Genomic DNA, 24,520 nt, shown 5'->3' with positions numbered 1-24,520 from the left:
TCTTGCTGGGTTGATGCTTGCCAGCACAAAGGATTTTTATTGCACAAGTGATTTGTTGACCAGGACTCAAATCCACTGATTTTATACACACGGTGACGGGGTAGGTACAATAGCAGTGATGGGAGTAGGGTCAACCACACAGTAGCCCCCAAATACTGAAAATATATATACTGTCTTTTTCAGCTACTAAATATATAATGCACTTAACTAAAGTTAATAAACAACATAATTATACACATATGTAGACACATGTGATAAGTAAATAACTATTACGTACCTGCAGAACTTAAATAAAATTTTTTCAAACACTAAAACTGGACCTGTGCTCCCCAATATTGTTAGAGGTTGCCCAGCAAACAACGAATAGGCAATCCCAGTTAATGATGCTCCAAAAAGAGACTCTATTGCACTCTGTTTAAGGAAAAAAGAAATGAATAGAAGTAATACATCATAAACATTATCTCTGACCTACTGAAACACACATAAGACATCTGAAAAATAAAAACACAAATCAAGTAGTTAAACACACAAAGCAGACACAACTTTTGATTCTTAAATTTCTATTTTAAATATGGACAATTACAAATACATCTCAAATACATAGGGAAAACTGCTTTGTTTTCATATTAAAAGTGAGCTTTTGCAATCAACCTTTATACAGAACTCAGTATTGTGGGAGGCAGGAGGGAGGAGTAAATGGAAGAGAAGCCTAGATTCTAACTCTATCTATAGGTATTTTATCTCTTAAGACTGTAGGGAGTACAAATACACTTGTTATTGTGCATATTTTTATATGTCTGAAATAATTCATTAAAAAAATAGGAAACATTAAATACTCGATATGGTGTGCTACAAAAAAAGACTCCTTCAGATAGGTAAGTCAGAAATTAACAACTGATCCTATCAGTCGCAAAATGATTTCTAAAGAGCAATTTTCCACACGTTTCAAAGAAATTACTCTTCTATGATAGGCTTAACCAACAGACATCAAAAATAAAATGCTTTTAACATAAAATAGATGGAATATCTCCTTTAAAAACTCAGAGCAACCATTCAATGAAGAACTATGTGACTACTAAAGCTAGGTAAAAAAAAAAGGTAAAATAAGAAAATCAAAGACTCAAGAAAGTGTAAATCAAAGCTAGTACGTCAGCCTCTACCAATAGGACATCTTAACTCATTAGTTCATTAGATGATAAGGGGTACAGGCTATGCCACTAGACACAGGGGAGGGATCAGAAAGAAAAGAACAGTTCATCACTCACAACATCAAGGTCAACTGGAATGCACCATCAAGAAAGGGGAAAGCCCATCATAGTTGGGAAAGGCAAGGAAAAGAAGCTCGTGAGAAGCACCCCGCCTGGACGTGGGAGGCAGCACAGCAGCAGAAGAGCAGGGCTTCAGAACCAGATTGGAGCAGACGACCCTTTACTACCAGATGCTAAGCCACTGGCATTATTCAAACTTTTCGAGCCCAACCCTACTCATTTTTCAGCAGGAGCGGTAAGAGCCGGGGGAACTTAATGAAGCGGTGTTTGAGAAAACACCTAGCCAGCCTACCGGCTGACACACAGAATGCACTCAATAAATGGCAGAGATTCTTATCAGCAGCAATAACAGCATCTTCCAAAATCAAAATCACAAAATAACAGTATGCAGTAAAAGTATTATTCAACTATTAGTATAAAATAGGACCAAACTCACATACATCGGCCAAAACAAAGGGCCCGTATCAACTGCTAAGCCACTATAAAATCCTTGGTTCAATCAGAATACACATATTTAGGAATGAATTGAAGCAGAGCTCAAGGCAAAGGAAAAAAATGTCTACAGGGTGTCGAGAGAGAGCAAAAAACCGAGAAGAGAAGCAAGCAGATGGCAAATAAAGAAATGCTAACTGGGGGCAAACAGGCACAGAATAATAGTTTCCCTTCCCAACATGGCGTTAAAAAGGCAGAACCTGTCCCAGGAAGCCCTTCCTTTCACCACTGTGTCCACCACTCCTCTCCCAAGCCCTTTACTGGCACATTCACTAGTTCCTTCACCCAGATCTAGTCTTATCCTCATTTGTAAATGGTTTTTATGTTCATTCCCAAGCAGAACGGTCTCTCTCCCTAAGAAACCAGAGCCCTACCACACTGCCTTCCTCTGGCCACAATCAGAAGCCTCCATCTTACCCACCAGAAGCCCTACCAGTGTCTTCCCTGTACCTCTCCACTGCACAGCAGTGACCACTCCATGCTAATCTTTCTTCTTTCTCAGAGCCTCTAGTTTGGCTTTTGCAAACTTACATCATCCTGATTCCTCTTTTCAAGTTCTGGTGGTGCTGTGTCTCATCTGCTGGGCCATTTTCCTCCGCAGTCTCATTCCTCCTCCGGTCCACAAACGTAACTCCGTACTTTTCCCTCTCCCCTCACTATGAATGATCTCCCCTGTCACCGTCACCTATTCCCAACCTTTATTCTTGCTCCTTACAAACTTGCTCCACTGTACAAACTCTGGAACTGTACCTCCTACTTGACGTTCCGACAAAGCACCTGAAAACAAATGCATCATCTCTGTATCACTTTCCTCGGTAATACTCCGGATTTCCCACTGTGGTCCTTCCACCTGCTACAGCTCCCCCCCGATCTCATTCACATGTGCCACAGCACACCATGACACATTCCCTAGGTACACACTACCGTATCTTCTTGTGTTGTTAGAAGCCTTGAGGACAGAAGACACATGCTCATCTGACACTTGTCTATGTCCCCCCGATGCCTACAGCACCAACACAGGCACAGGGTATATTAAACAGCAGGATGAGAAAGGCAGGCAGTGCAGGAAAGTCCAAAAGCAAAGCAGCATTGTTTCCATGATGGTAACAGGTAAGACACATTTCCAGGGGGACCAGCAGAGTTACATGTATATTTTGCAACAACGCATAAAAAGCAACTTATTAAAAACAGATTTCCTTGATAAAATGATTGAGGGGTAAAAGAATCTAAATAACCAAAAATAAATTGAGTTCAAAGGAAATTTTAGTTGTCAAATTTGTCTCACGTTCCGATCATGAAATAGTTTAACTGAATAATGATCAATTAGCTTCTGGCTATTTTTTTCACCTTTTATCTGGAAAAAAATGAATTTCCTCCTAAGAGTAAATGTAATTAAATAAAATACACTTAAGAACTGCAAATCATCTCATTTAAATTCCATTAAAATTTAAACAAACAAACAAGTCTTTTTCAACATTTTACAAGGCACTGGATACTCTTATCATGCCTCCCACAGCCCCTCATACAGCATTACCAAGAACAAAAAGTCATAAAAACTTTCATTTTAGTCATATCAAAATACGGATGCAGTTTTCAGTTACACTTTCCAATTAAAACGTTGGCTACTTTTACACAAATTTAGTAACAGCAAAATAAACAACACTAGAAATCCACCATTTTTCTACAGCTTGCAAAGGCTACTTATCTAGTCTGGGCCTACCCACCAGGGCTGATGAGTTAACATTAATCCCAGGGCTCTAACTAATCCCATGATGCCTTACAGGATATGAAGGAGCCCCACTGATAAATTCACCCACCCCTGACCCACCCAGAACCAGTTCAATTTGTCTCCCACCACCAACCCTTCCCCACACCCCACAACAAAGACAATACAAGCCTTTTACTCAGTTTATAAAACCATTCATCCAGCAGGCCAGGATCAACTTTGTTTTTTCTTTTTCTTGTTTTCTTTCTTTTTTTTTTTTTTTTTTTTTTTTTTTTTTTTTTTTTTTTTTTTTTTACCTCAACTGTGCATCTTCTCCTGCTCAAATGGCTTCCCCATGTTTCCATAGCAATTACCCTTGGGGGAAGTCTGCTTTGGGACAGGTTAATCATGCTGTGGGTAGACTCTTCAAATAAAAGTAGGAATAGTGAGACAAATGCACACAGACACTTGCCTCTGAAGAGCTAAGAGCCTGGCCACTACCAATCTTTGTACTCACTATTCTGCCTTCTGTAGCTTCTCCAAGCAGCCCTCCAAAAGTGATTACAGGAGACATACAGGCACAGTATAGGAAAAGAATCGAGGCCAGGCACTGTAGACTTAATGCATCCTTGAAGTCACTCAAGAAAAAAGGTGCTTTCCTTTTGATGTCAAGTATCAAACCACCAAAAAGCCTAAATAGGTGAGATGAAACTCGTCAAACTGTACACTAGAGGCTTCTAGCTAGTTCAAACTAAATCTATGGGCTACATAAAACTGCTGGTGCCTAGTGTTTTGTCAACAGAAATTAATATCCTAGCTAAATCACGATATAAATTACAGAAGATACACTCATTTAATCTCATCCACTGACAGAGGAAAGGCAGATCTCATTACGTTAAAAGATACATAAACATCTGTATTTTATGGACTATATACTGAGAAGACTGCAGGCAAATGATTTTATATGAGTAAATGTAATTTCAGACACAAATGTACAAGAAAATATACAATAAAAATAACAGTCCATTCAAGAAAATATGCATAAGCAATTCTATCAGTTAGTATCTACATTATAAATCTTAAAGGCAAGTGTCAGAAATACCAGGAAGGCAATTATAATATAAACCGTAAGTCCTCAAATACCCTTTACTATGAATCCAGTATGCTGTGCTTAGACTCAGTAGCGAATTGAATAATTTTAATTACTTTTAAAATTACTACTTCAATCACATAAATATTTCTGGTCCAGGTAAAAAGCCTAAAAAAATTAATGCAGGGTATTTAATTTACTGGATATGTACTCAAGTTCTCGTGCATGTGGAGAAAACTAAGGTTTAAACTGGTAAATTTAAAATGTGTATTTGCACATCAGAGCCTTAGCATTTCAATGTAGGTGGTTTTTTGTCTTTTTTTTTTTTTTTTTTTAATTTAACTTTTGGATACATCTAACTTGAAAGCACTCTACTAAAATATAAGCCTCAGTGAGGGGCAGGGACTTTTCCTTGTTCACTGCCATTATCACCAGTGTCTAGAACACTGCCCAGGACATAGTAGGTACTCAGTAAATAGTAACAAATCAGTAATTCAAAAAGGTTTTGTGACTCATAAAACATACATTCTGCAGAAAATACACCAAAAAAGTAATCTTAAGCTTTAAAATGTTTTGGATGTTTCAAGGTTTACCATTCTACCTTTTTAAAAGTTAATACTGCAAACTAAATACTAAATACACATTGACAAGTTGACAGAAGTTACTGTGTAAATAATCTGACAGCGGGGGAAATCAACTTGCAATAAAAAAAGGTGTCAATGATCATGTCGAAAATGAAACCACATCATCAAATCAACAACTGATCAACAGTTTATATGAGGCTCTCATGTGACGGACCATGAGATCAGTGGTGGCCTGACTTGGTATTTCTCACTGACTAACCCGATCTCAGCCTGAAGTCCGAGGAAGTAACAGTAACTGCTAGTGTTCGGGGATACTTGCAGACTAATATATTAGACCATGAACAAATTGTGTGTTCAAGTTTCTCTAAATTTTATGTTCAGTATGCGAGTTGTTCTTTTTCTCTGATAGCGTCCTTTAGGCATATGTCATCAATACCCCTAATAATGTGGCTGTTATCAAGTATCCTGATGTCTTAAACAAATATGGAAGGTTCAAAATCTTAGTTTCACAGCCACCACCCGTGGACAACAGTATCAATATCCACATGCTTTTTTCTACAGTATGGAAATACCGTAACATTTCTCTATTCTACAAAATATTTTCAGACAATGTTTGCACCTAGCAATATTTCTATTTTTTATTCCCAAAATTAACACCTTCAACAGTTTTTCTAACTAGGTTTCCAGGGATCATTACCATGGTTTCATTAGCTTTGCTGTCTCATTTTACACTATCTCATGATACAATGTTCACTTAAGAGTTTTAAATCTATGCACACACACACAAACTATTGGTTGTAATTCCTCTCTGTTCCCATAATTCTGTAACTTTATACGGAGAATTTTAATAGCACTCCACACCTTCTTCAAGAACCTTCTGAATGGGTAATGTAAATTACACTATATTCTATGTAACTGCTCAATATCCTTATCATATGGGCCATAATATTTTCATTTTAAATTAAAGCCTGATATAAAGAATCCAAGCATCTACTAGTAAAATTATTTTTAAATAATTTTCCTCAACAAAATACACTTATATAATGATGCATTTTAAATATAGAAAAAAAAAAACACTGTACAAGATTAACTTCCATATACTTGCAAAGAAAAAGACTTTTTATGCCTTCTTCATCAAATCAACCCCTAGTCCTCAAAAGACACCCACACTAAATCAGTATTTGTACCCACCGTCCGGTCCTTTGCAGCTCAGGCCCGGCATGATGACCGGCCTCGTTAGGTGTCTCACCCGAGCTGGGGGCAGATCCATTGGGAAATACAGGAATCTTCCTCTTTTCCTGAATTTCACAAAAAACACATTTTCAGAATTCTGTTTTCAAAAAGTTCAGATGGCACTCCTGAATTAGAGGGAACAGGAGATCTTATATTGACTGCATTATCTAATCAATACCCTTGGAAATAATGATACCTCATATAAACGTCCACTTGAAATGAACTGCACATTAGAACAGTTATGTAGTATTTGTCTCCATTAACATTTCAACTTTATGACTGATTGGCTTTTTATATTTTGTATCCTAAACCAAATATACTATATAAAACACATTCATACCCACCATCTCAAATTGTCACTCAGTAATAGGAAAATAAATATCCAACAGCATCTCTCTAACCAGAATATTTAAAATATTGCTCATACTAATGAAGAATACACTTTATGTTAATAAAAAAGTAAACACCATTTTCCTTTTACCACAATACTTCCCTGAAGATGAAAGTAGCACAAGAGTTGTCTTTTAAAAACACGTTTTCATAAAAATCAATTTCCTATTACATTTTATTATTACTAATCCAAGACTTGCGTGAGTGATAAAGGCTCCCCCTCCCTTCACTTGAAGATCAAGGAAGTAACTTCTAATCTGTTACCTCCAGAGGTCAGCGGTCAATGGGCTGTGTGTGACACAGCTGTGAGAAGGAAAGAAGGACAGGGGAAGGGTGTCCATCCCAGGAGACCCCCTTGGTCAAAAACCCTGGGTGAACTACAAACTTACACTACTTGGTTTATATGTTCGACATTTATAGCGTAGCAAGACTTATCTATAATCATAGGATTAGCACTTGAAAATGTCAAAAATTAAAACTAAATTACATCTTAGCTCAAAGGGGAAAGAAGAGTACAAAACTACAGAATTCCTAAAAAACAAAAGAAATGGAAAACACTACACAATCCATGGGATATAGCAAAACCATTATTCAAGAAAATTGAGCATTTATATTAAGAAAAACAAAAGGATACAAATACATGAATTAAACATCCAGCTCAGGAAATATGAAAACAGATTCTTTCCTGAAGTGAAAGTAATGAAATGAAACCACTAAAAGCAGAAACGGAGATAGAAAACAAAACGCTTCTTTAAAAAACGAGAACTGAAACAAGCTGTAAAAGCTGCTCTATTTCAGAAACAGGATAAACCATTAGCTAACACACAGTAAAAGATATGACAAGGAGGCAGCTTCAAACTGAAGGAAATTTTGTACACACACACACACACACACACACACACACGTACGTACATACACCACCCTATGCAAATAAATTAAAAACCTTAAAGAAATGGGTAATACAAAGGAACACATAATTTCCCCAAAAGTGAAACCAGAAAAACAGGAAATAGGCAATTTTCTAGGAAAATATAATACTGACCCCAGAAAACAGAGAAAGCTTACACAAACCAATCACTGCAGAAGAAACAAGCAAGTTGTAAAGTCCACCATACAACAAAATACTCAGGCTCAGAAAATTTTCCAAAGCAATTCTTCCAGACTTTTAGAACCAAATTACTCTAGCTATTTAAAGTTTTAAAAAAAACAGGGAAGGGAAAATTTACATATATGAAATAAATAGAAGAAAGATATGAAAGCCAGAAGACTGCACAAAAAACTACGGACCAACCTACTTACAGTGATGCAAACAACTTAAAATATTAGATGTAGGCGACCAGCATTCTGAAGCCAAATTTGGGTTCATTCAATGCAAGAGTGTTTTCAAATTAAAGAATCTATTAATATGGTCTACCACAATAAATGATCAAAGGTCATACAATCATCTCCAGAGATGCTACAAAGCCATTTGAAAAATTTAACATCCACTTACATTAAAAATTTCAATGAAACAGACTTTAATTGGATTCTTTCTGAGCATGATAAAATGTGTATTTTGGCTTCAATGTCAGTAACTTAATGAAAGAAACATTAGGGACACTAACTACAATTGGGAACAAATTAAGAAATGCCCATTTAAAGTCAACTGCCACTCAACATTAAGAGAGATTTCAGCCAATACAATCAGACAACAGAAAATACACTAGAGCTGTAAGGAGAAAAGGAGGGATCAAAATATCTTACTGCAGATGACATGGCTGAAAAACTATTACATACAATGAAAGAACTCAGAAAGGGAGGAGAATAAAAAAGAAATACTCAGTAACAAAGAGCCTTTATATACAAAAGTAACAAAGTGAAGATATAACAAAACCTCATTTACAATACAGACCTTAAAGATAAAATGCCCAGAATACATTCACCAAGTATGTAAAGTGTAGATAAAGGAGAATTTTATGGCATTCCTTAAGGACACAGAAACTAACTTGAAATCGGAAAACAAGTAGGGGGAAACATACCATGTTCTTGAATGACTCAATGTTAAAAGATGTCAACTCTCCCTCAGTTCATTTACAAATTTAACTGCCATCACAGTTTTTTAGAAATCAGGTTTTAGCTCTGGAAATTAAAAGCTCATTTTAAAGCTTACATAGAAAAATAAACATACAAAGACAGCCAAGAAAATTCAGGAAAGCAAGAGTAACAGAAGGCTCAAGAATGAATCTAGACCTACTGGGTATTAAAATATGCCAAAAAGCCTCAGAAATTAAAGTATGGAACTGGTCCATGAACAGAGAGACCAATGGAATGGAAAAGAAATTCCAGAAGGACTTGAATGCAAAGGGAAATTTACAAAACGATAAGGCAACAACACCAATCAAGGGGAGTAATGCTCAACTTTTTAATAAACTGGAACAAACTGGCAGCAATGTAGGTAAAAGATAAAGCTAGATGCATATTCCACATGATACACCACGATAAACTCCAAAGGATCAACAAATGATTTAAATGTTAGGAAAAGGTGTGGTTTTTGTGTGTTTCGGGAGCAGGGGGGTTGCAATGAACAAAATGTATCCAGGAATATTCGATTTCACTAATTATAGCAATGTAAATGAAAACCACTTTAAAATACCTGACATAGTAGGATAAAGATACCTATCCACCTGACAAGTATCCAAAAGTTTGATAACACGCTGTTAGCGAGGCTGTAGGGAAAGAGGCATTCATCACTGTGGGTGTCCAAAACAGCACAACCCAGTAAGAAGGGATTCTGGTAATATCTACTAAAATTATAAAAACGGTTCCACATGAGCCAGCAATCCTATTTCTGGGAACCGACACTACAGATACACCTGCACAAGACTAAATTGGCATACAAATATTGTGATACGGCTTAGAAAAGGAAAAGACTGAAGACAACCTGAGCCCAGAAACAGCATAAACTATAGTATATCCATAAATGAAATAAAACAGAGCTGTGAGAAAAATAAGACATATTTCTGTGATGTCTTCTGATCCACATCTCCAGGATATACTGTTATACTAAAAAAAAAAGCAAGGTGCAGAACAGGACATGTGGTATGTTGGTAAGAAAGGAGGAAACAGGGCTATATTTGCATCCCCTTGGACTGAATACAAACTAGAAGGACAATGATGCTCCACAGGAGGTGGGTACAGGGGTAAGAAGGTAAAGGGAACATGACAGGGACACAACCACTCTGAGTGTACCCGTTTATACAGTTTTGATTTGTGAATCATAAAAATGTATAACCTATCCAAAGATATTTTAACTAGGACAAAGCAACTCACAGGGTTGTGTGCAATCTTACCTGAGAAGGAACACTTTTTGGTGGCTCTATGCGTATGGAAGGGTCCCACTCTCCTGGAGGTAGGACAGTTACTTGATCTAAAAATTCATCAATTCCAGATAAGAGGTCGTTTCTGTCTTTTGCTTTATAGGCTACATCATGAAAAATCTACAGAAAAAAAAAATTGAGTGAAAGGATTTTAAAGAAGAAAGAAAATTCTACATATAGTAAACCTACTCTAGATATTACAAGTAAATCTGAAACAAAGGTAATTACCTAAACTCTTATCCCAGGCAGGTCTCCATTCCACCCAGGGTTAACAACCATAAAAAGTAACCCACTAATTGCTTTATCAGATGAATTAATAACAATCAACCAACAAAAGAAAAGAGTGATGCATTAAGACAGAACAACTTTTTTAAAAAGAGTATTCTGGATGAGAAATGGTTATTAGTCATTACAGAATAAAATAATACTGTAGCATGTCATTTCGATTTCTATGACATTTTAGGGTCATTTATCCTAAGAAATGAGCATGGATCTGCAAAATATTTTACTTAAAAAGTCAGGTACTTGATCACTTATATTTACTGTCTGCCTACCATTTGCTGGGCACAATTTTAAGCACTGTGGATAGTGCACTGGACATAGATAAGGCAAAGTCCCTGCATTCAGAACTCTTTTTTTTTCCCCAGGAGGAAAGACAGCAAAACAAGTAATTACATAAGTATATAACTGCAAGTAATAATAAATACTATGACAAAAATAAAGCAGGGTTAAGGAAAGAAAGTTGATGGAGAAGAAAAGGGTGACCGAAGAAGGTCTAAGAGGAAGTAACACTCTAGGAGAAATCTGAATGAAATGAGACAAAAATGATGCAAATGGTGGGATGGGGTGATGGAAGGACACTTGGGCAAAGGGAAGAGCAACTGTATTTGTTCAGAGGCAGAAATGAGCATAAATCATCAGAACTAATAGGAAGCTAATGTGGCCAGGAAAAAAATGGGGGAGGAAGGGTGAGTAGTGGTAGTAGGATAAAAGTTTCAAGAAATATGCAGAGGCTTGATCAAGGAAACCCTTTGAAGACAATGGTCAAGAATTAAATATAAACATACATATATAGCAAGATACATCTGGATATTAACAATATATTCAAATCTGCATGTTATTAGCAGTGTAGAGGAAAATACTGTAAGAGAAATATCCATAAAGTCCATGTTAATTGCCAAAGAAAAAAGGGTGAGAGCGTCCAAGCCAGAGAAATGGCCGTGGAGATGGCAGACTAAATGCAAAACACATTGAGGTAAATCAGTAGAATCTGGTGACTAAGTGGTTGAGACAGGACAGAGAAAGGAGGTCAGGTTCAGATATGTGGAATTTCAGATGCTTTAGGGACATAAGGCAGACATGTCTAACACCTGATTACAAAGCCCAAAGAGAAACAAAAGTCCTGGTCAATACAGGCCAAGCTCAATGAAGGGGTTCAAAAATGGGAGAAATTATGGAGAAAAAAAGCAGGAAAAGGGGAAAAGACAAAGTCCTGAGCAAAACCCAAATAAATGATATCCTGAAATCCAAGATGGAGAAAATTTCAAGAAGGTAGTCAATAATCTCAGATGTGGAGGGGCTGGGGGACAAAGAATACCCAGTGATCTTGACAGAAAGGTCTTGAAGATCTTACCAAAGGTAAATGGTTTGAAGAGTGAATAAAAGAGTACAGACAGCAAGGACAATTTTTTAAGCTTCACTATGAACAAAAAGAGAACTGTAATTGACATATATGTTTTACATTCAGTGTCCATTTCGAAAGGATTGAAATTCCACTTCAAAGGGATTTTATATTATATACCACGTAAACAGTGTCCACCTCATAGGGCATTTTAATTACCTCATCTGTCATGAGAGTGGCTATTGATCTTCCAATTTCATGGTACTGTGGTGCCTTGCCTGCTGGACCCAATAACAGAAACAAAAACCTAAAGAAACATTAAAATACACAGACTTAAATACAAATAACATAAAAACCTAAACGCAGGCAGTCATAAAGAAATCATTCCAATGTAAACACGGAAACCACATTCAGCCCTCTTTTCCATCCCCGCACACCAATCACCAGAAAAAAAAATGACAACAACTCTACTCACACTAAAGCAGATGTCAAAACTAGGCAAGGCACTCATAAACTTTCTACCGACCTCCTGCTCCCCATCCTCCTTACGGTAAACGAGTGATTCAAGAATTGAGTGTTCTACATTACAAGTTCCCATTCCCTTTACCCCTTTGAATTTGAGTAAATAATTTGATCTAATCTGTACCGAAAAAAAGGTAAATGAGTAAACTGAGTAAATACCAATCCTATTAAATACTTACAAGTAAGGTTTGCCTAGTAAATTCAGTGTGTACAAATAAACAGTCACAACCCCTCAAACCACAGTCTGGATAAAGACTCTAATGAGTAAATAAGGGACTATGGAAAGAAAAATAATTTTTATGTATAGCTCCACAAATTTAACATCAAACCTCACATTTTATTTTTTTATTTATTTGTAAGTGTCTAAATAAAAAAGCATTTAGCTGCCTACCACATCCTCATGAACACCACAGTAAAATATTAATATTCACACTTGTCCAAATTGGAAGCATTCACCTTCTTGCTTTATGAGAATTCAAGTGTGAATCTATGGAATTATTTTTTGTCACTTACCTTAACACTGCACCACTAATGCAACTCAGGAAAGCATACTAAAAATAGGCACACGTATTCCAATCAAATGGCAATTAATTCTTCATATTTAATATTATATGAATGATTTTTTAAAGATTTTAAAAATTACTCTTATTTACAATTAAGTTTATAATTAAATCAGTTAACTAACAAACTGATTATCCTCTATAACACAACTTGCTAATTCTTATGGATATTCCCCCTTTTTAAATTACATATATTGAACAGAAAATTTTGGTCAGGTCAGAACAAAGCATTTTGCTTAATTCAGAGGTACTTATCAATCATCAATGAGGAAGTAATCATATCCTCATTCTATAAATGAAAAATTAAGTCAGACTTGACCTTTCCGGATTCAACTCCATTCTGACTCCACAGGGCATAATACATCTGTCTGAATCTGAGCCATTGTCTTTTAAACCAAAGCTTCTAAAACACCAAACTTCTTATAAAGGTACAAATGCTAAGTATTATTTTTTAAATGTTTATTTATTTATTTTGAGAAAGAGAGAGACAGAGTGCAGGGGAGGCGCACAGAGAGAGTATCCCAAGCAGGCTCCCCACTGTCAGCCCAGAGCCCGACACAGGCCTCGATCTCACGACCTGAGATCACGACCCGAACTGCAATCAAAAGTCGGACACCTAACCAACTGAGCCACCCAGGTGCCCCCAGCTAAGTATTTTTCAAAGGATGCTTTCTTTTTGTTTTTGTTTTTTTTTAATTCCAGAAAGAAAGAGAACTCTTTTATGCTCTACTAGTCAAAACATCCAGTGCAATGAAAATATTAATTAAAGTAAGCTTTTATCCCTTTTATCAATAGATAAAACTTTTCAGATTTTGGACATGCTGAGAACATTACCTGGTAGGAACAGGGACCTCAGTCAACCCCGAGAGGAGAACAGCAGGGGCCAGTCTCACAAATGCAATTATAGGTCTTTCCAAAAAGTCTACTTCTCCCACCAGAACATTGGAGGCCTCGGCTCCTGAAGGAATTTTTCTCATGAAATTCATATCAACCTATTGACAAATAAATAATAATTAAAAATCAAATCTGCATGGCATTTATAACTCTATTTTGAGGGAAATAAGAAAGAAAAAAAATGCTTTCAAGACTACTATTTGCTAATCAAAACTGGTGATCTAACGGATAAACACCAAAATCCCCACCCATGTAAAGAATGGAGTAGACAAATACAAAAAAAGCAAGCAAAACACATCTATCAAACAATGCTCCCAACCATTTTAATTGTCATAATCTTTACTACTTCAGAGATCTAAGTTATCAAACATACAAACTAGAGAAAATTTTCAGTGATTATAGCACTATTCATTAAAAACTACTAAGGACAAAAATACAGCTCACAAACTAACAATGGTTCATGAAATTATACACAGTGCTAAAAAATATTCATTTCATGATTATTTTTACTTAATCTTAGAAATGAATTAGCCCCTTTGTATTTTATACATATTTTTTATAAGTCCTTTTTATTTTAGAGCGTTCTGTGTATTCCCCGGTATTTTCATTAAGTGGAAAAAGTTCTTTTTATTTTTATTTAAAACTAAAATAAATAGCCATTTATCGCTATAGACATAGGACAGTGCTATAACATCAAATTTAGTCGTCTGTGTATAATTACAAAGAAAAGGCTATAAACAGAATATCAAAGTATGGGAATTTCATTTATATACAGTTTCACACACATCACTAAACAACCACTTACAGGGCTATCTATTAAAAATAAAAGCAGCACTTACAGCGGGCCTCTTGAGTCCCACACCCAGTGTGCCACAACTACAGTGCCAGGAGGCAGACTCCTGCCCGACAGGAGACAAGGTGTACACAAGGATAGGCCAAGTAAAAAAAAGTAAAACTGTGACACAAGAACAAAAATAAACGGCACCTGCCATGTCTAGAGGAGATCTATAATGTAAGTTACATTTAATCCATTTAACAGGGATAAATTGCAGTATAGTTACGGAACACTCCTCACTCATTTGAAGCAACAGAAGCACCAGTCAAAATATGATCAAGTTAGACCGGAAGAATTAAAAATACGGTAGCCTTTCTGCATAAGTTAATGTACCTTATGCAAGGCCTTTTGTAATTTTAGAACTAGTAGCTCAAGCAAAGCTACAATGCAAACCATCATTTGCACTCCTCTTCTGCAAAATGCGATTTACAGGTTTTGCACCATAAAATAAAAAGCCTAAGAAAAATGAATCTTACTTGAAATAATCGTATTTAATTAAAAGTCTTAAATTGGATACAACAATGTTAACATAGAGAGCATCTTATAGCAAGCAAACTGATATATCAAAAAATTGTAACAGCCACACAGAATCAATGATTCAGAAGCAGTACTCAGAGAGTATGCTTTATAGTCCACTGTAATTTGAACTTGGGAGTTTCTTGCCCTGCTCTTTTGAAATTTTGAAGTTTTCTTTTTCTATTTCATCTAAATACTCATCTACCAAAACAAAAAAATCATAGTTCAGATAGGGGAGTTGTTTTTAAATCCATGCCTTTACCTACCCATGGGCAAACGCCGATTATGTCTCCCAGGGACATTCCAGAAAATACTGACACCCTAAGACAGTAATTCTGGGATCTTATTACAGCCAAGAAAAGGCTGAATCGCCAGTGCTATAACATCATTCCCAAAATTAATCTTTCCAGTGGGGGGGCAGCCCCAGAACAAATGAGTGTAATTCAAAAGGTATTGAAGTTTCATCTATGGGTAGCTATAGATGGAAATCCCGTATTATTCAGATAGTCTTTTGTCAAGATTCCTGAAACTAGTAAACAAAGTCATTCAAATGCTCTTGGACTATTACCCTTCTCATAATTTCTGAATTTGAGTTACATATCACAAGCATCACATGCAGGCTTATAAACCCCAATCTATTAAAAAATTATCATAATCAGTGCTAATAAAGCCACATTGCCAGTGATTTTCTCAATAAGGATGATTATGAAGATTTACAGTGAGTGACAGAATTACCTTGCTGAAGTCAACGGTACTATTTTCTCTGCTTCCTCCACTTCCATTACCTTTAATTTCTCCACTTTTACCATTATCCAAGTTTCCAGGTGCAGACTGTGGAGAGGCCAAAACACCTGAATTTGAATTTAAGAACAACAACAACAAAATCCAAATTAGTAAGGAGGAAATGCACTTTCTAAATGGACTCTGCTCATATCCTGAAAGTGATAATTTATCAAAAGCAAATGTGCAAGGTTAAAAAAAAAAAAAAAAAAAAGTGCCAGGTGTTAGTACCATACGAGCAAGACCAGAGTAAAATTTTAAGCAACAATGAGGCTGTTTATTTTAACATTTAAAATAACTGGAATGTACGAAAATGGTGGTCTTTTGCCAACAAGAAAAAAAAATGTGAGTAGGTGAGGAGCACAGAAGATGGAAGATCTGGGTCAGCTCACACTACGAGTACCTGGGGAACGCGCTTCTAACACATCTGACATACACGCGAATCGCACTGCATGTGGCACACTGACATGAGTGACATTGTTTACTTTCTGAGAAACCCTAGATGCGACTCAGAAATCCACCATAACAACTTCCTCAACAATTTCATTTCTCAGGTAGTATTTATGTGCTGCCTCCTGCCGTTATTCCTAAGAAATAGAACTTGGAAAGATAGTAGCAATGTTTTTACAATATAAATAACAAAGACTAAGGGTTTTATAGTCAAACATATCTGTGTTGAAATAAGCACTCTCTGGGGCACCTGGGTGGCTCAGTCCGCTAAGAATCCGACTCTGGCTCATGTCATGATCTCACAGTTTGTGGGTTCGAGCCCCACCATCGGGCTCTGTGCTGTCGGTTCAGAGCCTGGAGCCCGCTTTGGATTCTGTGTCTCCTCTCTCCACCCCTCCCCCGCTCGCACTCTGTCTCTCAAAAAATGAACAAACATTTAAAAAAATTAAAAAAAAAAAAAAAGAAAGCAGCACTCTCTGCCACTTGGTAGCCATGTGACTTCAACTCACTAAAACTAAGACTCAGACAAACCTGTAAAATTAGCTTGTTTGGATTACAAACAGTAGATAAATGTGCAATCATTAGAATGCTCACTTCAAGTAACATTCAGCAGCAATATTTCACAATAAAATAACCTAAAAATAACCTGTAGCCTATACCCAATCATTACCACTATGAATTTTGCAAAAAGTTCCAATCTCAGTATTTATCAAGTATGTAACACAGATTTCTACCATTAAATGTATCTCATTTTTTCAAAAACACCCAGGATATTCTAGTTCAAGAATATATAATCTTGCCCCAAACACAGAGTACCACAGGAGAAAAGGTGCTGGAGTGAATTACAACAGACTTGACTTTACTTTAACTCTGCCACTCACCACAATCCAGTGATCCACAGAAATCCAGTTAAGCAGTTTGTGCTTAAATCCCATAAACTTTAAAGTCAGTATTAGTGAAGCGCCTGAACTGTAAGCACATGGGCTACATCTGATGCATCTAATGGAATTTTCATTTTTTTGAAACACACTGTAACTAATAACTGAAACCAAGTCATCTGGGCCTACTGCTTAACCTCAATGACCAAAGACGTTTCTTGATACCCCCTTCTCTGTCACAGCATGTTGCCGTGACCCAAAACCGTAAGTATAAAAAGCATATGCAAACTATTGGGGCGCCTGACTGGCTCAGCAGGTGGAGTGTGTGATGCTTGATCTTGGGGACGTGGGTTCCAGCTCCCCACTCAGTGTAGAGATTATTTAAAAATAAAACCTTAAAAAAAAGGCATATGCAAACTATTTAGCTAGATGCTCTGGAAGTGTTAAACAATTCTGAAATAAACACTATTTCCTAAAACTTAGCTCCTTTCTCACCAGCTTAGCTTAGCCAAGTTATTATGATCCCTCTTCTTTGACCTCTGTCTCTAAACTTCCAGAACAAGGTCCGTTCCTCTATTAATTCCTTTATTAAAATACACTGCCCAAGTGGAGAAAAGAAAGCTGACCCGTAGTTTTCAGTGGCTTCCACTGACTTCCATACAGGAAAATGAAGACTATCATTAAGGCCTTGGCGGCAGCTGCACATAAACATCAGTACATATACTTCTAACTACTAAATGTATTATATCCACAGATGCATAATCAAAAGAAAACATGTGCAATTCCCCAGAACTGCCTCAGCCACCGGCTTCCGGAGAGAAGAGCGGGATAAGACCATGGGGGGAACGTAAGGACACAGTGGGAAGGGGAAGAAGAAATGAGGAGGACCCCATACTGATAAAGCCAGAACATGATCCGAAGTCATTCGGCTAGGTTAACCTGGTCATCCGGAACCTATTAAAATGGGCATGCCAAGTACAAGTTAGAGCTGTTCACCATGATCTTGTCTACGTGGTCCTTCACAGTCTCAGCTAAGATAAAGCTGTTTCCTCAATCAGTAAAGGAAGTCTCCCCGTCTGTGCAGTAAATTTCTGGTGCTCAGGATTACGTGAGTAAATTCCCCAAAGTTAAAAGTATCATTAGCGCAGATAGAAAGACTGAATTTCTTTGTATTTTCTTAAAAGAAGAAGCAATGTATGTACATATAAAATCAATACTCGGATTTAAAAATCATAGTTGGTAAATCTATTATTTTGCCCTTACACTTTTTTCTCACAACAGCATATCTAACTAGAGAAAGATAAAGCAAAGATATCAGATATCAGAGTCTTCTGTCACTAAAGGTTTGAAAATAAAAGTAGTTGGGGGAGGGGGGCGCCTGGGGGGCTCAGCCGGTGAAACATGCTGACATCTCAGAGCCTGGAGCCTGCTTAGGATTCTGTGTCTCCGTCTCTCTTTCTGTCCCTCCCCTGCTCATGCTGTTTCTCTCTCAAAAATAAACATTTTAAAAACTTAAAAAGAAAAAAAAAAAAAAAAAAAAGGAGTTGGAGCAGAGGTGCTCAAAGTGAGAAGGTTTTGTCCGCCGGGACACATCTGGCAAGATGTAGGGACATTTTTGGTCGTCACAACTAGGGAGTGTAACTGGCGGCTAGTGAACAGAGGCCCGTGATGGTGTCAGACATCCTACACTGCGCAGGACAGCCCTTATGACAAAGGCATGTCCAGCCCAAAATGTCAATAGCGCCACGGCTGAAAGTCAGAAGACTGTTGCAAATACTACAAAACAGCTTAACTCTTTTACACGTAGTTAGTCTCTAAAATGGAACTGTTAGGAAAATAACTTCGTTCCCTGTCCAAAATGATACTGAGGCCACCTTCCTCCTGTAACATAACATCAGACTTCAAGGACACTCAACCAGAGTTTCTAGGTGCTTGAAGCACCAAAGGCAATTAAACAAGGGAATAACATATAGCTGTCCCTATTATTTTAATTACATACCTTCTATAGATGTCTTCAAACAGTAATTAGGAGCTTTTTCTTACCTTTAGAAATTCCCTCTTTTCCCTCCATTCTAATTTATTTTCTTTAAATCTCATGGCATACTTTTAGCAAAGGAGGAAAAGCAGCTTAATAATGTTCCTCGATTTTCAGGTAATTGCTACTTTTATCCCGTTAACAATATGGCCTAACAAGACACTGTGAACTCATGTCACCTCCTAGTTACTATAGAGAATTTATAGCTCCTCATAGAAGCTGGTAAAACAAGAAATGCTGAGTGTTAATGCCTAGATACAGGTAAAAACAAATGCAAGGAATTAACTTTAAAATCACTTTTGTTCAAGGTGCCTGGGTGGCTCAGTCAGTTAAGCATCTGACTCTTGATTTTGGCTCAGGTCATGATGCCATTGTTTGTGAGATCCAGCCCTGCATGAGGCTCTGCACTGACAGTGTCCATGGAATCTGCTGGTTCCTTGTAATTAAAAGTGCTGATAAACATTTTTTGAAAGAAATTTATTTATTTATTTATTTATTTATTTATTTATTTAGAGAGAAAGAGAGACAGCACAAGCAGGGGAAGGGCAGAGAGAGAGGGAAACACAGAATCTGAAGCAGACTCCAGGCTCTGAGCTGTCAGCACAGAGCCCAATGTGGGGCTCGAACTCACAGACTGTGAGATCATGACCTGAGCCGAAGTCAGATGGTTAATCAGTTGATTAACCATCAGTTGAGCCACCCAGGTGTCCCCCAAAATTTTATTTTTTTAAAAAAGCAGTGCCTGGGAGGCTCAGTTGGTTAAGCGTCCGACTTCGGCTCAGGTCAGGTCATGATCTCACGGTTCATGAGTTCAAGCCCGCACTGGGCTCTGTGCTGACAGCTCAGAGCCTGGAGTCTGCTTCAGAGTCTACGTCTCGCTCTCTCTCTCTGCCCCTCCCCACTCGCACTCTGTCTCTGTCTCTCAAAAATAAAAAAAAGTCAAAAAAGATTTTTTTAAGGAAAAATAAAATAAAAAAGAGTGCTAATTATTTCCAAGTAAATAATTCTAGTTATTTCTTTCTTTTTGTTCAGTTCCCTCATTGTATATTTTCCATGAAGTACCAAAATCTACAATGAAATATTATAGATCTGAGTTCAATTCCTTGCTCTGGTCATTTATGGTATGATGTTAATACCTTTAATGTCTTTGTTTTCTTCATTTGTAAAACAGGGATGAACCTCATCAAATTGTTAGAATTATAAATGCGATATATTTAATATATCATTATGCCACTGTGTGTGGAACAATATTAAACAATAGTAGCTGTAACTGTCATCATAATTAATGTTACAATGATTTATCCACCTTACTTCCATTTTTTTATTTCTAAAAGTATATACATTTTGGCAACTACAATGAGCCTTGATGAAACATACTTGGTATGTTTGGGGAAATTCAATACAGAGAAGTCTGTCATCTAGTGGTAGGACCATGAGGATTTTGTTGGAGGACTTAGGCTTGTCACTTACTAGTTGCATGACTCGGGAAGTTATTTAACTTTTCTGAGTCTGAAATCTCTGAAGATGGGTGTATCCACCTAACTTACACCACTTTGCCTAGACATTAAGTAGGCCAATATAATAAACGTAAGCTATCAGTGAAGTGTTAGGTGTTCTCAGTATTATGGAAAAATGCAGTAATTAATACCTGTGTGGTGATAACCAGTAGCTCGCATTCCTATGTCATACGCTTAGCTGTCAGTAAGAAGTAGTTACTAAAGAAGACTTCTTTATATAAACTGGGTGGAAAGATATAGATGTTTAAACATATGTATAACCAATATATTACAGAGAGCCAATATTACCATAATATATAACCGTAGATGAATTATGCCCCTTTTACCCACTAAGAAATAATTTTTCTAATTCACAGACAAAAAGAGATCCTCGCTACGACTACAGGATTGCTATAGCCACGACTACAGGTCCTGAAAATTTCAAGGTGAATTTGGATTAAAGACAGATATGGCATTCAACAGAGAACAATTAAAGTCTATTCCAAATATAAAACTAGCCTTAAAATCATGATGATTCCTTCCAGGTAGCCACTGGAGAACTTCAATCTTCTCAGAGACAAAATGAGGAAGAGAACATTCGATCCTATTTGTGTCAGGAAGGTTAAAATACACCGCACTCTTTGGATAAAAGCACGGAACAATAGATTAAGAGGCATATCGCCTCATGCAACTTATGTCCGACATGCGTTCATCACATCATGAATGAAGCGCACAAGAAGAAATGCCACCGTTTTTTAAAAATCACGGCAAATTGAAAGATCGCTTCTAAAAATTCCTACGTTTTTCTGAACTATCCAAATGCCCTGACCTGTAAAACGTCTGAAAATTCTTGAAAGGGCTACATTATGTGTATCTTCTTTGGAGTCGCTTTGGAGGTTAAAATTTTCTAAGAATTACGCTCCCTTCTACCATACGCTATAAGGAAAACAAACCATGCACAAGTCAAAGTTGTAAGCATGAGGTACATTTGCTGCTAAAGCTCCGTGCTGAGAGGCATTCCGCGTGCAAGAGAGGCAGCGGCAGGGGGCACCGCACACGGAGGGTGTGAATAGTTGCCTGGAGTCATGCCAACATTGTCCTCAGCCTTCTGCTCCTGGCCTGTGGGCGCTGCCGAGTCTTCCTCGGGCGGATGAATTACTACTGTGGGGACAGCATCACTGGCAGGTGAGACCAGCAGCTCTGGGGCCTGAGGCTGACTCTGCTGGGAACTTCTGGAGGTCGGGCGACTGACGCTAGGGCTGGAAGGAGGGCTGTGCTGAGGGGTGGGTACTGGGGTTGGACACCTTGAGCCTGCAGGGCTTCCAGCTCTTGAAGAAGGAAGAAGATGACTGAGAAGAAGGGAGAAAGGCGACTCTCCTCTCAGGGAAAGGTTTGAGGCGGACAGGCCTGTTCGCAAAGAGTGGCGGGAGGCTGACAGGCCTTCCCCTGAGACAAAACAAATAAATGAAACACGATGAAGTTCGCTGCAGAAGGCAAATTGAGACACACACACACACACACACACACACACACACACACACTCTCACAAAATCAATTTACAATGTAAACTGCAAGCTCCGAAGCCCCAAATTTGAAATCCATGCTATCAGAGTTAGCATGGCAATGAGATTTCTAAATGTGAGAAAGTCACTGAAAAGTTGCTGAAATTACATTCATTCCCTGAAGGTGTATCCAAAAAAACAAAACAAAAAATACAAAACAATGCAAATGACAGACTGGGCAGGGGAATATTCTGTTAGTAATTACAATGCCCAATCATATAGCTTTAAAAAAAAAAACAATATCAATGCAAAGTTGATAAATAATAAACAGCAAATGAGAATACGATTTAAGAATAATCCAAGAAATAAAACCCTAAACAAAACTTACAAGTACTGATAGCTTATATTCAGTGTATTTTTCCTAAACTGTACTGAACTGCTACAGACAATTATCTCTCACAATAAAAGTCGACATTAGCTAATAACTCTTAACTTAAAGTTGATATCAAATCTTCATATTAGTAGAGCATCATCTACTGGTAGTGCTCCCAGGTAAAATTCTAAAACATAAGACAAATTATAGGAATTTTTTAAAAATAAAAATATAGTGTCGATTTGAAAGGATATTCTTGCGCTCTCTAAAGATATTAACACATGTCCTGAAATATGCCTCCATTTCTAATACAGCAGATAAAATTAAACAATACAATTGTTTAATCCAGCTAGATAATAAAGTATTTTTCACCAACAATGGCAATAACGAAATAAGTCTAGCGTATTTCCAAAGGTCATATATATTTATATTTCAAACACCTCGTGTTCTATGACATGTACCTTAGTAAAATAACACTGATTTTAGGAAAAATATGGTATGACAGACAATCCCATATGATCTAAGTTATCAAAGCCAACTACTCAAGAGATCTCAAGACATATGAATCAACAAACCACCACCATTTAGTTTAAAACAAAAGCTACATGCAGAAAAACTGTTAGCTTACAGCTATAACACAACAAAATAACAGAATGTCCATGCTAAAACGGCATTTAAAAGAAAACAGCCATTGTGTTACGATTAAAAGGAACCAAATGACAATCAGGGAATCATCAGGAACCATCCACATGAGCAAAAAAGATTCAACAGGGTCTCTCTGAGTAAATGAACTCATTTCCCAAAAGTCGAGAGTATGCACTACATGAAAGATGAAAACGCAAGGTAAATGTGACACAGGTGGCTTGCTTTAAAGTTACACTTACGCCCCGAAGTAAGTGTCATTCTTCCTTTTATTCTTAGGGTCACTTACGTATACAGAGGCATAACCTTAAACAGATTAAAAAGAGTTCTAATGGTCAAACGCTCAGAAGATGGTCTTGAGTATTTACACTGAGCTGCAAAAGACGATTACTGTCAAACTTCAGATGTATTAAATCCCATCACCAATGGCTGTTTGGAGAACACTTAAAAGCCACACTATTACTGCCGGGACAGAAAGGAGGAGCAGAAAGACACTGTGGCCCATCTTGCACTCCTCTTCACTCTAATCCTTTTAGGCCTTGAGTAATGGCAGCAGCTAGAGGCAAGAATGACCCTCATAAGCAACTCCAACCCTTTGTATGTAGGTTTTGCAGAGTCACTGTCTTCAGAGCTCTCTTCTGAGAGCCAAAATAGAACCCCAGGGCTGTATTCTTCTACTTTAAAAAGAGGGAGGCAAAGCCTCCAGGCGCTCCAGTCTTAAAACAGGGACAGAGGTAACCGGCTACAAGAACACTGCTGTATCCCCACATGACCACTACCAGACCACGAGTGAGGGCGGAGAGCTGGAACATGTGGGTCCGTGCCACTCTCAGAGGTTAGGAGGACATCGGGGAGGTCATCCCTAGCATAAGAACAAAACATCCATAAAAACTTGCACAAACTGTATAAATAAAGGGCAGTGAAAACATCAAAACAATGCCAGAACACTTGTTTCTGTGCAGCAAATAAAGTAAACTCAGGAAACGAAGAGAAAAATCACTATGAAAAACTCGAATACAGATAATAAAAGTTTAAACCCAAGACTTGGGATTTTAAGAAGATTAAACTTACAGATCATAATCTATGCCTCCTTCATTTATTATACGAGAATTCTTGACAAAAACAAAAAAGCAAAATAAATAGGAAGAAGGAATTCAGGATTAGCTATAGTGACAGTGTTCTGTATGTCACCAATACTTAAATGTGCCATTTTAACTAGAGTGAGTTTTAAACTTTTTCATCTAAACGATTTCTACAGATTAATGGTCACGTTGTCAAGAATGGTATTTTAGAAATGA

General features: G+C 37.3%; 1 protein-coding gene across 9 annotated transcripts in view; it reads right to left on the bottom strand.

The window, feature by feature from the left end:
* The window catches only part of SLC4A7 (solute carrier family 4 member 7), a 108,368-nt gene that overhangs the window by 30,854 nt on the left and 52,994 nt on the right, over positions 1-24,520 (bottom strand). For 3 of the 9 annotated variants that reach the window (XM_040480007.1, XM_040480005.1, XM_040480004.1), the window contains exons 7-13: positions 15,802-15,917; positions 13,656-13,813; positions 11,959-12,046; positions 10,092-10,238; positions 6,331-6,437; positions 3,983-4,157; positions 278-411 (exon numbers count right to left, since the gene is read on the bottom strand). In XM_040480007.1, coding sequence (XP_040335941.1) covers positions 278-411; positions 3,983-4,157; positions 6,331-6,437; positions 10,092-10,238; positions 11,959-12,046; positions 13,656-13,813; positions 15,802-15,917 — 925 coding nt within the window. Of the gene's footprint in view, positions 1-277; positions 412-3,982; positions 4,158-6,330; positions 6,438-10,091; positions 10,239-11,958; positions 12,047-13,655; positions 13,814-14,554; positions 14,615-15,801; positions 15,918-21,782; positions 22,152-24,520 lie in introns of all 9 variants that reach the window. The other 6 variants (XM_040480000.1, XM_040479999.1, XM_040480006.1 and 3 more) reach the window with 3 other exon arrangements.

The sequence above is a fragment of the Herpailurus yagouaroundi genome, unplaced genomic scaffold, assembly GCF_014898765.1.
Source record: "Herpailurus yagouaroundi ecotype Mexico unplaced genomic scaffold, PumYag 159, whole genome shotgun sequence".
NCBI classification, from domain to species: Eukaryota; Metazoa; Chordata; class Mammalia; order Carnivora; family Felidae; genus Herpailurus; species Herpailurus yagouaroundi.
The sequence above is the reverse complement of the archived record's forward strand: the minus strand, read 5'-3'. Positions and strand labels throughout refer to the sequence as shown.